This window comes from Brassica napus (genome assembly GCF_020379485.1).
Source record: "Brassica napus cultivar Da-Ae chromosome C3 unlocalized genomic scaffold, Da-Ae chrC03_Random_50, whole genome shotgun sequence".
NCBI lineage: Eukaryota > Viridiplantae > Streptophyta > Magnoliopsida > Brassicales > Brassicaceae > Brassica > Brassica napus.
The window spans coordinates 3,274-21,910 of record NW_026014222.1 but is presented as its reverse complement, the minus strand read 5'-3'; the positions used below and the strand labels follow the sequence as shown (position 1 = coordinate 21,910).

The 18,637-nt window shown below is 35.9% G+C and overlaps 3 protein-coding genes across 4 annotated transcripts; 1 reads left to right on the top strand and 2 right to left on the bottom strand.

The window, feature by feature from the left end:
- Window positions 1-2,321: 2,321 nt before the first annotated feature.
- LOC125594724 (transcription repressor OFP5-like) lies at window positions 2,322-3,712 on the top strand. The gene has a single exon (XM_048770811.1). The coding sequence runs from the start codon at window positions 2,646-2,648 to the stop codon at window positions 3,606-3,608; it is 963 nt and encodes a 320-aa protein (XP_048626768.1). The 5' UTR covers window positions 2,322-2,645; the 3' UTR covers window positions 3,609-3,712.
- Window positions 3,713-4,317: 605 nt separating this feature from the next.
- On the bottom strand, window positions 4,318-6,215 carry LOC125594723 (heat stress transcription factor A-4a-like). Of its 2 annotated transcripts, none has more exons than XM_048770809.1 (3): window positions 5,803-6,215; window positions 5,497-5,720; window positions 4,318-5,402 (listed from the first exon to the last, which is right to left on the bottom strand). In XM_048770809.1, exons 2-3 carry the CDS (start codon window positions 5,707-5,709, stop codon window positions 4,527-4,529), a joined length of 1,089 nt encoding a protein of 362 aa, XP_048626766.1. In that variant the 5' UTR covers window positions 5,710-5,720; window positions 5,803-6,215; the 3' UTR covers window positions 4,318-4,526. The 2 variants fall into 2 exon arrangements, with proteins under 2 accessions (XP_048626766.1, XP_048626767.1); XM_048770810.1 differs by having other exon boundaries at window positions 5,497-5,711.
- Window positions 6,216-15,541: 9,326 nt separating this feature from the next.
- Window positions 15,542-16,518, bottom strand: LOC111210365. Its single transcript, XM_048770808.1, has 3 exons — window positions 16,418-16,518; window positions 16,189-16,336; window positions 15,542-16,141 (listed from the first exon to the last, which is right to left on the bottom strand). Exons 1-3 carry the CDS (start codon window positions 16,516-16,518, stop codon window positions 15,542-15,544), a joined length of 849 nt encoding a protein of 282 aa, XP_048626765.1.
- Between the last annotated feature and the right edge of the window lie 2,119 nt (window positions 16,519-18,637).

Genomic DNA, 18,637 nt, shown 5'->3' with positions numbered 1-18,637 from the left:
TAGTATACCTAAGGAAATTATATGTTATTCAAGCAACACATTGTATATTTGCATTGGTGTCTGGTGAATGATATTATTGGCACATTTGTATAAACACAATTTGATACATGGTAAACAAAAATCGGGACTGTTATAGCAAAAAAGTGACAAATTTCTTATGGAGTCGATCGTTGAAATCTTAAATTTTTGTAAACACACAAAGAAATTTGGAAAAAATATTGTATTTGTTAAAATAATTATAGCAATCAAATTAAACTTAACTTACAACATTTAGTCTACTTTTTCAATAAAAACACAACGGGTTCATATTGCCATCATTATTAGTCGAACGTCTTGTCGTTTTTAATAATATGGACAGTCCAAAAAATCATAACAGATCATTTAAAATTAAAGTTTCTTAATATCATACGCGCGGGGTACTATTCTTTTATTCCTTTTCAGATTATAAAGTAGAAGAGCCTGGATCTGGTGAATTTGCTAATGCTCCAATGTCAAGTCTTTACAATATAAGAGAAACAAAAAAAGTTATTATATAAAAAAGCACTTCTTTAAGAAAATCCCATGTATATTAATCGATGATCATTAAAAAAGTTGTAACCTTAAGTTTATACTAATTAAAAAGAGATCATGCTTAGGTGTCACTTAATTAGGATGTCAATTTAGCTTACGTGACAGGTTAAGAATTAATTGAAAAAAATGTTTGTCCAAATCCAATTACTAGGGAATATTATATTAACTCAAAATATAAGAAGCGTGTATTTTTTTCATAAATAAAAGCTACGGAATTACCTAATATGATTAACATATATATATAGTAATTAATGATTATGAATAATAAAGATTTAATAACAATTTTTGCATATTTCTTCATTTTTGTTTAATTTTATACTATTAAAAAATTAAATAATCACATTAACCCAGTGTTTTTAAAACCGGACCTGAAGCTGAACCGGATAATTTTTGGGTCACGGTTCAATATGGTTCGATCGGGTCAAACCTGATTCAATAATCTGGTTTAATATGTTTTTAGTACATAAATCTAAAAGTAATGTTAGTAAATATGATACATAGTTAAAGTATAAATGAATTTCGAACATAAAACATTATAAATATAAACTAGTTTTATGTTTAAATGGATGATTTATAGATTTTGGATGATTTAAGTAGTTTTTATCAGTTTAATAATCTTGAGATCCAATCCGGCTACATGATCGGTTCATGGTTGAATCAATTTTAGAACCAACCCGGTTATGTAACCGGTTCATGGTCGAATCCGGTTCAACCATCGGGTCGGTCCGGTTTTAAAAACACTGATTAACCATATAATAAAAAATTATATTTTTTCTTATATGTTATATTTTGAATTTCATAATATGACTTTAAATTACAAAAATGAGGAAACCTTATATGTTATATTTTTCTTATATGTTAGATTTTTTCTTATATGTTATATTTTGATTTTTTTAAAACAATTTTAAATCACAAAAATATTAGTTTTCCTTAAGCATACGACTGAAAGCATTAAAATGACATGTATCAATTCAATGGTTGATCTGAAACCTTTCAAAACCATATAGAAGATAAATGTCAAAATAATTCAACTGTTGAAACAACACTGTTCACTTTTTCAAGAATGTGTTCGGTGGGAAAAAGTAAGGTTTTTGTGTCATAATTTGTTTAATGTCCAATTCGATCAACCCATGATATATTAATTATAGTTTAGTTCCAAAATTTTTAATAAAAATTAATCTGATCCATCGAAAAAAAATTATATAATAACAAAATGATCAAATATATAAAAAAATTATCGATAATATATACAAATAAACTAACCACGCATGTCTTATTCTAGTATAAGTTAAAAATCAAAATCATGAACAAGTTGGTGGTCGATGACAAGAACCACCATACCTCAAGGTAGGTGATATATCCATATGGAGAGATTTCAGCTGTTCCTCTAAAATCAGGACCACACCAACTTCACAAAATCTCTAACCATAACCCTGAATCCTATATAGCTTTACCATCTTCATGATTAAAAAATCTCTTAGTCTGGGACCCGGGACCGATATGACAATCATATTGTTCTTTTTTGACGAAAACTAGGGTTTGGGGCTAATTCTGTAACCGGTCTGCTTAATGACTAGGAGTCTAGGGACATAATAATGTAAATGTAATCATTGCATAGGCACTAGATTCCATGAGCCAAGAACCCAAGTGTTTAACTATGGGTTTTACGCAATTAAGACAGCTACTACAAAACTAAAAGATGGGATGATTCGTGTGGTTCTTGGATCGGTCACGTTACTCCGAAAGAAGACATAGCCTAAGTCTTTGTCATCAATGAAGTTTCGTTTCTGATTGATGCAACTGGTCCCCTACTTCGGTATAAATTCCACAACTTACCCAGAGATTACAAAACCAATAAAACAAAAAGTTTTCACAAGTTTAAAAGTGGGCACAAGATGATTCAGGCTGATTTGGTTCTCTTTTTCAAACTGCAATAGCTTTTACCCGTTAAAAAACATCTTCTCATCTCCCTATTAATATTTATAATCCTAAAACGGGTATTTTCTTTAAGTGTGTTTCCTCCCTTAAGTTAATTCTCATTTGTTCAAAACATCTGGCTTCTCGGATCTTTAGGAATGATGAAATGGGGAAGAAAGAAACATGTTCCTTCTTCATCTTCTTTGTCTCGTGCTCATCATGTTTCTTGGTTTTCAAAGTTGAGAGGTTCTTCTGACTTGAAACCTGCAAAGGAGAAGAAGCATCATGATGAAGGTATCCAGAAGATGTCTACAAAATCTTCCTTGAGTTCTACTAAACCTGGAAAAGATATTCATGAGAGCGGCAAAAGGTTACAGAGAGTATCAGAAGAGAAGGAGAACGTTGCAAAAAGGTCAGCAGGTATGGAGTCAAATGAGAAGTTTGAAGAGATCATGAGCAGTGTGAAGAAGAAAGCAAGAGATTACCAAAGGGAGACGCGTGGCTTCCTAGAAGTAGAGGCAATGGATAGAGACAAAGGAGGAACTGTGATCATGACGCCAAGAATTCACGTGAACAGAGAAAAGAAGAGACGTGACCAAAAGCTTCTCCTACAAAAACCAAAGAGATCAGAACAGGAGTCAGAGGTCAAGGTGCAAAAACCAGCCACAAGAACATGTACAAGAAGCTACAGTAGAGAAGATTTTGTGAAGCTGAAGGAAATAAAACTAAGAGAAGTGAAGCTAAAGGCTGACCAACAGAGGAAATCTATGTACCTGAGAAGGGAGCTAGGAACAAAAGAAAACAGCAAGGTTAGAGTCTTTTCACCAAGAGCATGCAGAGTTAAAGCTATTCAAGACTTGAAGAAGGCTAAACTGAGAGCACGCGAGCACGATGGAGGAGGAATTGAGAAGGAAAGCTTTGCAGTAGTGAAATGCTCGAGCGATCCTCAGAAGGATTTTAGAGATTCAATGGTGGAGATGATCATGGAGAATGGTATTATCAACCACCCTGAAGAACTCAAAGAGCTTCTGGTTTGTTATCTTAGACTCAATACCAATGAATACCATGATATGATCATCAATGTGTTTCGGCAGGTGCACAGTGATTTACATTTACATTAATTTTGGTGTTGAATAGTAATTATCCCTCAGTTTTTAATATTGAAGTTTTATAGAATTTTTTTTTTCCAAATTAGATGACTTTTTCAATTTAACTTTTTATCACCCTTGGTATTTTCTCGTGTATTTTATTATCGGTTGAATTTTGTTGAAGATAATAATTAAAGGACAATTCTCTAGAATAGACTTTTATAAGTTTTTGTCACGAAAATAAGCCTCAAAAACTAGAATGACCAAAATAACATTTTTTATTTTGAAAATTTTAAATTTTTTTTATTTTTTAAAATTTGAAATCCTATTCCCAAAACACCACTTCTCGACTCTAAACCCTAAACCCTAAAATCTAAACCCTAAATCTTAAACTCTAAACGCTAAACCCTACCACTTAACTCTAAATACTAATGTTTAGATTAATTAACCCTATGGATATAATTGTACATTTGCTTCTTTTGATAAAAATATTTGAGTCTATTTTGGTCATTTTTATTTTTAATTTTGTATCTGTGACAAAAACTTTTTTAGGTACATGTTACGGAGTTACTCATAATTAATGATAATCTATATTCTATGTACACGATCTTGAAAGTGTCATCTAATAAAAAGCGGAGGAATTAGTATCAGTCATAATCTTTTGCATAATAGAGAATGTAGCAGAGCTTCTAGATGATACCTAACTCTCACATGAATCAAAGTATCAAAGACAGAAAACAACTGAACAAAGTTGTCAGGTTGAGCTTCTATAGTCCTGCAAGATTAATGTTACAGTCTGCTAGAGTGAACTGAAAGGACATAACATGTGATGATGAAAAGCAGAACCAGACTCAAAATACAATGAACCAACAAGAAAAAAAGAAACATATGTTACAAGAAACTATAAACAGATCTGAAGTAGAGATCCTTTAACATAACAACTTCTCTATCTCAAGAAGTCAGATGTCCAAGCTGTTCTGTAAGTGTATTTACATTCCTCAAATCCCACCAACATTTCTCAGCTTTATCATCTTTCTTCTCTGATTGAACTTCCTTCTGCTCAGTTGAGCCAGGGTTCTCTGTCAAAAGCTGCTGCCAGAAGACATCATTCACTCCTGCTGCTGGAGGAGGTTCTTTGGAAGCATCAGGCTCAGAGTTCTTGTCGATGGTCCTTGGAGAAGTAGGACACTTAGGACATGTGTCGATACTTAGCTGAATGCAAGGGAGAGGAGGGCTTTCAGGACAAGTAGATGACTCATCCACATCAAGTGTCATCATGCTTCTTTTTTCTTGTCCCAAACTCTCGCTAGAATCTTCAGATACAAGATTCTCCCAAACTGCTATTGATGACTCTAACTGTTCCACCTGAAGCTCTCTTGCCTGTGAAGAAGGGCTTGTGGAACCTTCCAACCCGATCCTAGGGAACCTTCTTTTCCTCTCGTTAGTCTCGAGTAGACACGGCGAGAGATTCAAAGCAAGCTCCGGTTTCTCCAACACCTGAGAGACAAAAGAGACCATTGTCTTCTGACGCTTCTCCATGTGTTGTAACTGATCTTTTAGTTCTTTAACTTGTTGCTGAAACATCTCTCGTTCCTTTTCTTGTTTATGTAACTCCTGAAGCAACACTTCTTTCTCCTTGGTCAGTCTCTCGATCTGATCATTCATTCTCTGTCGTTCTGAATCAGCCAATGGGTGAGGTTGGAGACTCGGTGAAGAGTGGCTGTGAACAGGTTTGCGTCTATGAATGTTCTTCATAAGATGAGGCTGACCTCTCACGAAATCATCGTTCGCAAACTCCCATTGCTCTGGATCAGCTTTTCTAAAACCCTACAGACAAAAAAAACTAAACTAAACTAAAGAACGTTCGGTTTAAACAAAAAAAAAAAGAAAGAAAAAAAACAGAACAGAACTAAACACGTACGTATGTATTAAGCTGTCGGATGAAGCTTGCGAAGTTGTTGTGTTTGAAGAATTTGGGAAGAAGGTCTCGTGAAAACTCTGGTGGGTTCCAAACGATGAAGCTTTTGTTGCTTTGACTCCACGAGACGATTGAATCAGATGAGGAGTCGTCAACCATCTCGTACGTTTTGGTGAGGAAAGGTGGAAGCGAGCCTCCATGGTTACTCTCATCCATCTCTATAAAAGCTTTTCAAGAAAACCAAAGATCAAAACTTTCGATCAAAAGTGGATAAAGCTTCGAACTTTAACAAAGTGAGAGAGAACCCACCAGTGTTTTTGGTAATGAAACCAATCAAACAGAAGCTTCTCAGAACCTTTTTAAAACTACTCTGAGATTCAATGAATCTAGAGCCCTTTTTGTATTAAATTTTCACCTAATCCTATAATATAAAGAAAAAAATGCTTCTCGAAACCTCTCTTCTTCTCGAATTTTCAAAGATCAATGATTTTGTCTTGCTCTGTTTCTCTGAGGAAATAACAGAGTCTTGTGAAGAAAAGTAGACAAGACGATTGACCCGGTGCTTGATATAATAAGAAGAATTGTCAAAGCTTTCGACGATTTTTATTGGATAGAAATTAAACGAAATAAAGGCATTGATTTTTTTTTTTTTTTTGACATCTAAAAGTTTGATCAAGTGCGTACGAATCGTACAACACAACACATCTTTTTGCAGAGATTGGGTTTGGTTGGAATTTTTATTTATTCATTTATTTTTATTTTCTTATGAAACTGTGGTCCATGGCATGGCACCATGCTATGAGTTTTTTAATTATAAACTTTTTTAATTTAAAAAGTCAATGATACGTAACTATAAACAGATAATCGTACATTTGTTGGATAATTCCAATTAACTTGAGGAGCAAGTTAACTCATTAAAATAAAGTTTGATGGGTTAAGGAAAAAAGAAAACATATCGAGCTTAGGAATGTTTCCATATTATTATTAGGAAAAGACGTAGCTTCGCTCTTAGGAAAAGATGTAGCTTCTTCCTATATAAAGAGTTCTCATGGAGAGATGTTCCATCAAGAGAAACACATTGAAAGGTTTAGTTTTGAGAGAGTTTCTAAATCTAATAAGAATAGAAGTTCTTATAATCTTTGTGTTTGTGCAACTTTAATTGGTATCAGAGCTCCAGGTTTCGAAGGTCGTTTACAAGAGGAGTTGTAACTTCGATCAAAACATGGGAGACGATTCTCAAGCACGTGATAAAGGTCTTGAGATGAAGAAGGACATACGATGTCCGATGCTAACATCGACCAACTACACCGTATGGTCGATGCAAATGAAAGTCATGCTTCGTTTATACGAAGTTTGGGATACAATTGATCCAGGGAGTAACGATGCAAAGAAGAACAATATGGCGATTGCTCTAATCTTTCAATCAGTCCCGGAGGCGCTAATACTTCAGATTGGAGAACATGATACATCGAAGAAGATTTGGGAAGCTATCAAATCCCGTAACCTAGGTGCTGATCGCGTGAGAGAAGCAAGGTTACAAACTTTGATGTCTGAGTTCGACAAACTGAAGATGACAGACACAGACACGGTGGATGACTACGCAGGAAAACTTTCAGGCTTAGCATCGAGAGCAGCCGCGTTAGGAGAGATAATGGAAGCATCAAAGCTGGTAAAGAAGTTTCTGAAGGGACTTCCAAGAACGAAGTTCATTCACATCGTAGCTTCGTTAGAACAAGTGTTGGATCTAAATTCAACGGGATTCGAAGACATTGTTGGGAGATTGAAGGCTTTCGAAGAACGCATCAAAGAAGAAACCCAAGATGAAGGTCAATCGAAGCTCATGTTTGGAAAGAATGATATGCAAGGTGGTGGAAGCCATAACAACTCGCGAGGAAGAGGCATAGGTAGAGTTTATGGTGGAAGAGGAAGAGGACAAGGAAGGTCTAATGTTTCTGATGGTCGTAACAAAGGAGGAGAAACTCCAGACAAGACCAAGAAGGACTACTCTAAGGTTAGATGTTGGCGATGCGACAAGATGGGGCACTTCGTGTTACATTGTCCTACACGACCAAGAGAAGAAGCTAACCTAACGGAAACACAAGAAGCGGATGCATTATATATGCATGAAGTAGTATTCCTCAACGAAGAGAGAGTGTTTCCTAAGAGGTTTGATGAATCCAATGGAAATACGAGTATATGGTACCTTGACAATGGTGCAAGTAACCATATGACAGGCAAGAGAGAATTCTTCTCAAACCTAGATGAGAGCATCAAAGGCAAAGTCAAATTCGGTGATGGATCAAACGTCGAGATTGTTGGGAAAGGTTCGATCACGTTCATCGGAAAAACAGGGGAGAGAAGAGCACTCAAAGATATCTACTACATCCCAAATCTTAAACATAATATCATAAGTCTTGGACAAGCAACCGAGATGGGTTGTGAGGTCAATATGAAAGAAGACTTACTGATGCTGAAAGATCCCCGTGGAAGGCTATTAGTACAAGTCACAAGGCAACCAAACCGATTGTACAAGATGCCAATGGAGGTTGAATATCCGAAGTGTCTTCAAATACAAGAAACTGATGTTACATGGATGTGGCATGCACGGCTAGGACATGTGAACTTTGGAGTTATGAAGAATATGGTAGACAAAGAGATGGTAGTAGGGATGCCTCAGGTGATACACGAGAAAGATGTATGCAGCGCCTGCTTAGTTGGGAAGCAAAATCGGAAGTCTTTCCCGCCTAAAGCAAAGTATCGAGCATCACACGCATTGGAGTTGGTACATGGTGACTTGTGCGGTCCGATATCACCATCAACACCAGCAAACAATAGATATGTATTCGTCTTAATTGATGATTACTCAAGATATATGTGGACGATGCTGCTAAGAGAGAAGAGTGAAGCGTTCGATCGGTTCAAAATGTTCAAGGAGTCCGTGGAGAATCAAACGAAGCTACAACTCAAGAATTTTCGCACCGATAGAGGAGGAGAGTTCACATCTTCTGATTTCATTCGTTTTTGTGAAGAAAACGGTGTAACTAGACATCTCACCGCATCGTACACACTATCAACAAACGTAGACGAAGAACCAGATCATTCAAGCTTCCTCATATTGATGTTACAGAAGAAGGAGATGGTGATGAGCATCAAGATCACCGACACCACGAAGAGCAAAACAATAATGAAGAAGAAGAAGCTGTAGACGCAGGTGAACAAGAACAAGTAGCAGAGAACAACGATGCAAACCAAGACCAGCATGTAACATCAAGATATGGTCGTAACATCAGAAAACCAAAGCGGTTCGATGATTACATCCTACTTGCCGAATTTGAAGGTGGCAGACTCTTGCTCACCATCGATGGTGAACCAGAAAGTTACATCGAAGCTGCAGTGATACAAGCTTGGATCGATGCAATGAAGGCAGAGATCGAATCTATCATCAAAAATAAGACCTGGAAGCTCGTCAAGAAGCCGACAGGTGTGAAACCGATAGGTTTGAAGTGAATCTATAAGATCAAGAGGAATGCAGATGGAACGATGATCAAATACAAAGCAAGGCTAGTTGCAAAAGGTTACGTGCAGCAACAAGGCATAGACTTCGACGAAGTATTTGCACCAGTTGCTCGGATAGAAACCATACGACTACTCTTGGCGTTAGCAGCAACTAATGGATGGGAGATCCATCACTTAGATGTGAAAACTGTGTTCCTGAATGGAGACTTAAATGAGGATCTATACGTTACTCAACCAGAAGGCTTTATGGAGAAAGGAAAGGAGGATCATGTGTACAAACTTAGCAAAGCACTATACGGTTTGCGTCAAGCTCCGAGAGCTTGGAACATCAAACTCGACCGTGTTCTCAAGGAGATGGAGTTCACGAAGTGCACCAAGGAACATGCGGTATATTAAAAGAAACAGAAGGGGGAGCTTCTGATCATAGCTATATACGTTGATGACTTGTTTGTAACAGGGACTTCACTCAACGTTATCAAGCAATTCAAAGATGATATGTCAAGAAGATTTGAGATGTCAGACCTCGGGAAGCTTACATACTATCTTGGTATAGAAGTAACGCAAGGATCTGATGGTATTCACATCAAACAAGAAGGATACGCGCAAGGTATACTTGTCAAGACGAAGATGGAGTCATGTAACTATACTCACGTTCTGATGCACACGAGTTTGAAAGTATCAAAGGCAGAGGAGGAGCCTGAGATTGATGCAACATTGTATCGAAGCACCATAGGATGCTTAAGAGAGAGTCATAGAGAAGCAGTGAAGCATTTATACTCACGTTCTGATGCAACATCGTATCGACGAAATGTGATGCACCTATTAACGGTCTATGGAAGTTCATCGGAGTTAAGAAGATCAACATTCCTAAGATTCAAGTTGGAATTAAGGGGGAGAATGTTGGATAATTTCAATTAACTTGAGGAGCAAGTTAACTCATTAAAGTGAAGTTTGATGGGTTAAGGAAAAAGGAAAACATATCGAGCTTAGGAATGTTTCCATATTATTATTAGGAAAAGATGTAGCTTCGCTCTTAGGAAAAGATGTAGCTTCTTCCTATATAAAGAGTTCTCATGGAGAGATGTTCCATCAAGAGAAACACATTGAAAGGTTTAGTTTTGAGAGAGTTTCTAAATCTAATAAGAAGAAAAGTTCTTATAATCTTTGTGTTTGTACAACTTTAAACATTTGTGTATGTAGAAACATTTATGACCGTGAGAAAGCTATTCTGGATAACCAGAACCCAATAGAACATCCAACAAAACGAAAATCTCTATCGAAAGTGAAAAATCTCATTTGAATGAATATACAGATGTGATAGAGTTTGGTAACTATGGTTGAGATGACACTGCTACCTAAACCATGACGTAGGACAAATTTTATCATTTTGGTATAATTAACATGTGAGGGAGTATTATTCAATGTAGCCAAACTACCATGCATTTTGTAATGAGTCATCGACTAAAAAGAGAATGGCTTAACTGTGCAAATTTTAACTGGACATATGTGCCATACGATAATGTCCCCTTTGCTTAATGAATTAATTTTCAAACTCTGCATTTAACTAAAAATAAGACTTGCAGTCACCAAAGAAACAAAAAACTCATTTCTATGTATCAAGTCTATAGAATCCATTACGTGTGGGTATATTAACTGAAACCGAACCCGAAAAATCCGAACCAAAAACCGAACCAAAGTTAAGAAAAACCCGAACGGGTTTAGAATTCAACAAGTCCGGATATCTGTACCCGATTGGTTATATCCGATACCCGAACCAATTATCCGAAGTACCCGAATATATATTTTATCAACCCTAAACTTACATCTTACATTTTCATTCATCTTTTCTTCTTCTCCTTCTTCAACATATATGTTCAATACATAGTCAAACTTATTTTATGACTGGTTATATGTATGTATCACTATACTTTGCGATTTTGATTTATGTTTGGTTACAAGTAGGATTTGCGATTTGTTTTCTCTTTGCTCTATATACAGGCATGAACTCAAACATTCATAATTATCCAGGTTTGATTTCTGTTTGATTTTGATATCTCTTTGATTTTGATTTATGAATAGATGGGTTCTTTACTATTTTATATTCAATATAATACAAATTGAAATTACATGAAGAAAAAGAATACATGCGCGTGTTCCTTAACGTAATAACAAATCAGAAAGATCATATATCTTATATTAAGTTGTTCAATCTTTTAACTTCAGGAGCAGTATTGTTTGTGGTTTCACATGGTCAAATCAAGGATACATAGAATTTTATTATTATTTGTTACACAGTTCGGTTATATCCGAAATAATCCGAACCTTAAAAATCCGAACCCGATCCGAAGTATAAAATAACCCGAACGGGTTCTGTACCTCTATCCGAAAACCCGAAAATCCAAAGCACCCAACCCGAACCCGAACGTCCAGGCCTAGAATCCATCATATGTAATAAGACTGCAAAAATTACACACACACAAAATTGCAAAACAAGAAACCAGAACACAACAAGAACAAGAGAGGAGGCGGTGGTTCTAATGCTGATGCAAGCCTTTGACCTCCTTGTTCTGTTTCAGCAATGGATGGTGAAATATATGCGTTTGGGAAACAAGATGCTAACTGCTAAGCATAACTTGTGTCTTGATTTTTTTGCTTTCAGAAGCTGTTCACAAAAATTCGTAATTACGCAAACAAAAGTGTCAAACATAAATATAAACAAAAAAAATATTAACTAGTATCCTCCTTGTCGAAGGTGCAGGAAGCGATTGTATCCTCTGGCGACATGATGAGGAGGATTACAAAACTTGGTTCTAGTCGGAAAGAACTTGGGAGCAAATTCGACAACGGAGAAATGAAGTGTACTGGTGCGCTTTGGTTTGGTTTCTGCAGGCCATTCTTCGGTTTTCATTCAAGCTGTTCGTAACCGGCTTTGAACAGGAGATAGGACAAGACTGTGGGGTGAAAACCAAACTTGTCGACTATGTGGAGAACAGAATGAGACTCGAGACCACCTTTTCTTTGCCTGTCCATACTCCCACACCATCTGGACAGAATTTACGAAAGCCATCCTGCCACGTCCTACACATGACTGGAACATCACGGTACAACACTCTGTTGGAATGAAAAAACTTTATAAAGATGGAGAAAGTGTTTAAGTGTTTGAAGAGAAAGAACCTTTGTGAAGAAGAAAGATTTTATAACTTAGAAGAGGATTTTATTATTTGTTACAAACTTGGATTATTTCTTAGTGATACAAAATGAAAGGGGAGTGGAGGTATTTATAGCCTCCATTATACAAAATATCTCAAATATTTTAATCCTAAATCTAGATAATTCTAACATAATACCTAGATTATTTTATCCTAATTTTCTAGATAATTCTATAAGAATATCTAGATTTTTATTTTAAGGAGGTGGATGATTTTTCTAGAATTTGGGCTAAGTTTTGGATCAACACATGATTAACCCAATAATGTTTGATCCAAATCAAGTTTACTTTTCAACACCCCCTCTTAAACTTGATTTGGTTACTCCGAGTAAGCTCCTCATCTTGATGAAGTCTTCTCGCTTGAGTGGCTTGGTGAAGATATCAGCTACTTGATCATTTGTCTTCACATACTCCAATTGCACATACATCTTGGTAACACATTCTCTTATGTAGTGATAACGAGTATCGATGTGCTTACTCCGATCGTGGAAGACTGGGTTCTTTGCCAATGCTATTGCCAACTTGTTATCCACAAAGATCTTCGTTGGCTCCTCTTGTGGTAGGTTCAGCTCATTTAGCAAGTTTCGTAACCAAATAGCATGGCAAACACATGAAGTAGCTGCCACATACTCCGCTTCACAAGTAGAAAGAGTGACAATTGGTTGCTTCTTTGACATCCATGTGAAAACGGTTTCTCCAATGAAAAACACGAAACCACTTGTGCTTTTCCGGTCATCTACATCTCCACCCCAATCGCTATCGCTATATCCAATAAGCATGTAATCTTCAGAGATAGAGTAGTACAAGCCAAAGTTGATTGTACCTTTGATATAGCGTAGGATCCTCTTAGCTGCCTTGAAATGAGATGTTGTTGGATGCTCCATGTATCGACTCACAACTCCAACTGCGTGTAGGATGTCAGGCCTTGTGCACGTTAGATATCGTAAGCTTCCAACTAGACTCTTAAAGAGTGTTGGATCCACACTCTCTCCTTCTTCTTCCTTTGATAATTTGACTCCACATTCCATTGCCGTGCAAACTGGATTTGAGTCATCTATCTTGAACTTCTTAAGCACTTCTTTAGCATAACCTTCTTGAGTAATGAAGATTCCACTTTCTTCTTGCTTTACTTCAATGCCAAGGTAGTATGACATTAATCCAATGTCGGTCATCTCAAACTCCTTTGTCATCTCCATCTTGAAATCTTCAAACATAATCGGATTGTTGCCAGTGAATATCAAGTCATCAACATATAAGCATGCAATCAATATATCTTTGTTTTGAGTTTTGATATAAAGTGCATGCTCATATGGACACTTGATGAAGCCTTTCTCCTTGAAGTACTTACCAATCCGAGTGTTCCATTCTCTTGGTGCTTGCTTTAATCCATAAAGCGCCTTCTTCAGCCTTAAGACTTTGTCTTCTTCTCCTTTGACTATGTAGCCTTGTGGTTGCTCAATGTAGATTTCTTCCTCAAGGTCTCCATTTAAGAAGGCTGATTTTACATCCATTTGATGTATCCTCCAACTCTTTTGGGCTGCCAATGAAATGATTAGTCTAACCGTTTCTAAGCGAGCAACTGGAGCAAATACCTCATCATTGTCGATCCCGGCTCTTTGACTATAGCCTTTTGCCACCAATCTTGCCTTGTACCTTTCAACTTCTCCTTTAGAGTTATTCTTTTCCTTGTACACCCACTTCACACCAATTGCCTTGTGTCCATTTGGAAGTGAAGCTAACTCCCATGTATCTTTCTTTTGAATCGACTTGATTTCCTCATCCATTGCACTTCTCCATGACTTCTTTTCTTAGGCTTCTTCAAAGTTCATAGGCTCACAATCCGCAAATAGACAAAATAGAGTAAGATTGTCTTGATTTTCGGTTACCTCGTAGATGTCTTGTAGACTTCTAAAACGCGGAGTCCTTTCACTTGAGCTTTCATCTCCTTGAGAACTTGTTGTTGGTGAAGTTGGTGGTGTAGCTGGCTCTTCTCTCGGTTGCTCCCCATTCTCTTCTTCAAAGGATGGAAAGAAGTTGTAGTCTTCATTATTTGATCTCCAGTCCCATTCTCCTTCTTGGTCAAAGATGACATTCCGACTAATGATTGTCTTCTTTGTTTCAGGATTGTAAAGCTTGTAGCCTTTGGAGTTAGCGTCATACCCAATGAAGATGTACTTCTCACTTTTATCATCTAGTTTGCTCCGCTTCTCGTCTGGAACATGAGCGTGAGCAATGCTTCCAAAGACTCTTAGGTGTGAGACTTCGGGCTTCCTTCCGCTCCAAGCTTCTTGTGGTGTCTTTTCTAAAACACTCTTTGTTGGAGAAAGGTTTGATATATAAACCGCACAAGCAACTGCTTCTGCCCACAACTCCTTTGGTAGCTTCTTACTCTTGAGCATGCTTCTTGCCATCTCAAGTATTGTCCTATTCTTTCTTTCCGCTACTCCATTTTGTTGAGGGGTTCTAGGCACCGTCAACTGTCTTCGGATGCCATTATCTTCACAATATTTCAGAAACTCCTTGGACATAAATTCTCCTCCTTGATCTGATCTCATGGACTTGATCTTAAGACCACTTTCCTTCTCAACATGGGCTTTAAACTTTTTGAAATTTTCAAACACTTCTGATTTTTGTTTTAAAAAGTAAACCCATGTTTTTCTTGAAAAGACATAAATAAAGAAAAGGAAGTAGTTACTCTTACCAAGTAAATTTGGTTTGATCGGACCACATACATCTGTATGTATAAGTTCTAGTGGCTTTCTTGCTCTTGTCTCCGACTCCTTTGGAAAACCCATCTTGAATTGCTTTCCAAGTAAGCAATCTTCACACACTTGATTTGGATGATTGATACAAGGTAATCCTTTCACCATTTCTTTCTTGGAAAGTAGCTCTAAGCCTCCGAAGTTGAGATGCCCAAATCGAAGATGCCAAAGCCAAGATTCCTCCTTGTAGCACATCTTGAGACATCGTGCAATGTCAGTTTGAATGTTTAGGACAAACATTCTATTGTTTGACATTGGCACCTTTGTGATGAGATTATTTGCTTATCTCTTAAAGAAAGGCTATTATCTTTTAGTCGAATGTCATAACCTTTCTCTAAGAGTTGTCCTAGGCTCAAGATGTTGGTCTTCATGCTTGGAATATAGTAAACGTTGGAAATGAATTGATGATCTCCATTCTTCAAGCGGATGAGAATATTTCCTTTACCTTTCACCTCCATCTTCGATTCATCTCCCAAAGCCACATTGGTTTTCACCGATTCATCGAGCTCTACGAACATGCTTTTATTCCCACACATGTGGTTGCTTGCACCACTATCAAGGTTCACATCCTCTTGTAAGCCATCAATAGCATATATTCTTCTTTACTCCTTTCTTCAACATAGTTGGACTTCTCTTCAACTCTATTGTTGTTTGGAGTTTTGCACTCAGAAGCATAATGCCCAAATTTCCCACAACTATAGCATTTGATGCTTGATTTTGCGTACCTTGATTTTGTGTTTCCTCTTCCACGACCTCTTGATGAGTTCTCTCCTATTTGGTTGAAGTTGTCTTCATATGGTCTCCAACCTCGTCCATTTACACCACGGCCTCGTCCTCGGAAATGACCGCCACCACGTCTTAGATTGCTTCGACCACTTTCTTCCTTGTGATCAATTCTCATCTTGAGAACTTGCTCCACAATATCTTCTTTCTTCTTCTTCTTTTCTTCATAAGCTTGTAGTGATCCAAGAAGTTGCTCCATTGTCATAGTATCCAAGTCTTTTGTCTCTTCAATCACGGTAACAATGTGTTCGAATTTCGAATCCAATGATCTAAGAACTTTCTCCATGATTCTCACATCATCTAACTTCTCACCATTTCTCTTTACGTTATTAGTAACCGTCAAGACTCTTGAGAAGTAATCTGAGATGAGTTCTCCTTCCTTTATTTGTAACGTTCAAATTCTCCTCTTAGAGTTTGAAGACGTACCTTCTTAACTTGTTCCGCTCCCTTGTAAGATGTTTGAAGCTTCTCCCATGCTTCTTTGGACGTCCTTGCACCAGCAACTTTCTCAAATGTATCTTCATCTATCCTTGATAGATTAGACAGAGAACCTTCTTGTCTCTCTTCCTTGAATCTATCAAACCATCCTTTTGTGTTTGAGATAAACCACCATCATTCTCTCGGTTCAACGAAGCCTTTCTCGACTATCTCCCACACATCATGTGCTCCTAAGATAGCCATCATCCTAAGACTCCAATTGTCATAGTTGCTCTTAGTGAGCAATGGAACTTGGAAGGGAACACCATTGTTTGTCATCTTCAAAAGGAACTTGTAGCTCTGATACCACTTTGTTGGAATGAAAAACTTTGTAGATATGGAGAAAGTGTTTAAGTGTTTGAAGAGAAAGTGTTTTGTATGAAGAAGAAAGATTTTATAACTTAGAAGAGGATTTTATTACTTGTTACAACTTGGATTATTTCTTGGTGATACAAAATGAAAGGGGAGTGGAGGTATTTATAGCCTCCATTATACAAAATATCTCAAATATTTTAATCCTAAATCTAGATAATTCTAACATAATATCTAGATTATTTTATCCTAATTTTCTAGATAATTCTATAAGAATATCTAGATTTTTATTTTAAGGAGGTGGATGATTTTTCTAGAATTGGGCTAAGTTTTGGATCAACACATGATTAACCCAATAATGTTTGATCCAAATCAAGTTTACTTTTCAACACACTCGTCTCTCCTAGGCGTAGTGATACTGATATGTGCCTTCTTCGGCTGACTTTCAAAACAGTATTTCATGGAGTTTGGTGTGAACGAAACAACAGGAAACTCCATGAAATATTGTTTCGACCGGCGCAACCGCGCAGATTTTTGTTTTTATTTATTTTTTATATAAATATTTTTTTTTCAATTATAAATTGGTATATATTATAATATATATGTGTCTATCAATTTTTAAAACATAATAAGTTTACGGTATATTTTTTCATTGAATAGATTGTTTTAAACGTTCACATGTATTTGTATCTTCTTCTATATATATTTTTTGGATTATTATTTCATTATTAAAATCGTAACTATATATATAAAGATTAGTAAAATATTTTTTTTCATATTCAAATATATTGTAACATTTCACAAATTTAGAAAAAAATTAAAAATTAAACTTTTCGCTTCATAGATTTATATTATCGAGTAAATAATTAAACATTTAGTTTTTGTTTAATTTTTAAAATAAGCTATATAGTTTAAAATTTGTTTTCGTTGGTTTAAGGTAGTAAAGATTAATCATTGTTAGATAATATTATTTTTGTTATTTAAAAAAATCTTTATAGTTTTAAAAGTTAACATTGACAAATATTTAAATATTTTAACATGGAGGTATAGTATTACAATATTAAATTATATCTATTTAATTTATATTATCTATAAATCCAATGGATCATATATTCTTTAAATCCAATTATTGATAGCCAATAAAAAATTTTAGTAGGCCCAAAATTTAAATGATAAGATTAGATATTAAATGTAACATGACTTTCTAGGAATAGGTCCATTAGGTCCATTGTTTTAATATATATGATTGGTATTCTGTTTTTACAGTTTATTTTATTTTCACTTAAAAAAATTATTAATTTACTATTCAAGCAGAATCCATAATATGATTATTTTATCAACAACAAAATAATACGGTTAATAATTTTATTAACAAAAATATTACAGCGCTTTGAAAGCGTAGATCAAAATATAGTCTATATTATTAAAACAAAATCTTTACTAGGATTCTATCTTTTATTTTCTAAGTTATTTACAATGGTATGCCATTATTTTTAATTTTAATTTCAGTATTATTTATTTAAATCGTTCAAGAGAATATTCTCAACAATTAATAATCCCTATAACTAGCGGTGTATACTTATCACAATACAGTCAAAACTAACACATCCCTCCATTCTTGGATTTTGTTTAGAGACATCTTTAAAAATAGATTTTTGTCGTAATTGGAAAAAGCTGAAGAGATGGTGCAATTACGTATTGCATGCATGACTTTTTATTATGGTTAGATACATTTTTCCGTGGGAATCCCCTTGATCCAGTGGTTTGAGTAAGGGTTCATTAATGTTTCTACGCCAGAAGGTGTGGGTTTCAAATCCCAACAAAAATGAATTATACAGATTTATGGAGAAAAGCATACAGGAGATATTCGGCATGGCGCAAGGAGTACCGTCAGGTATGGATCTCATAAAACGGCTCAGGATAACGCAGTCAGGCGCGAATATTCATAAGACAGTTAAAATTGCCGGTTGTATAATCGTTTTGTAATATTTTTCATAGTTTGTAATACCATAATTAACCATCGACAAAAAAAAAAGATACATTTCTTGGTGTTTACATTTATAAAACAAATTGGAAGCCCAATTAA

Excerpts from the sequence above, each read along its gene's own strand:
- LOC125594724 (XM_048770811.1), top strand. The coding sequence starts at position 2,646 with ATGATGAAATGGGGAAGAAAGAAACATGTTCCTTCTTCATCTTCTTTG.
- LOC125594723 (XM_048770809.1), bottom strand. The coding sequence starts at position 5,709 with ATGGATGAGAGTAACCATGGAGGCTCGCTTCCACCTTTCCTCACCAAA. Across the intron at positions 5,403-5,496 it reads TCCGACAGCTTAATACATAC|GGTTTTAGAAAAGCTGATCC; the intron begins GTACGTGTTTAG and ends TTTTGTCTGTAG.
- LOC111210365 (XM_048770808.1), bottom strand. The coding sequence starts at position 16,518 with ATGACAAACAATGGTGTTCCCTTCCAAGTTCCATTGCTCACTAAGAGC. Across the intron at positions 16,337-16,417 it reads ATCTTAGGAGCACATGATGT|ATTCAAGGAAGAGAGACAAG; the intron begins GTGGGAGATAGT and ends ATGGTTTGATAG. Across the intron at positions 16,142-16,188 it reads GAGCGGAACAAGTTAAGAAG|GAAGGAGAACTCATCTCAGA; the intron begins GTACGTCTTCAA and ends TTACAAATAAAG.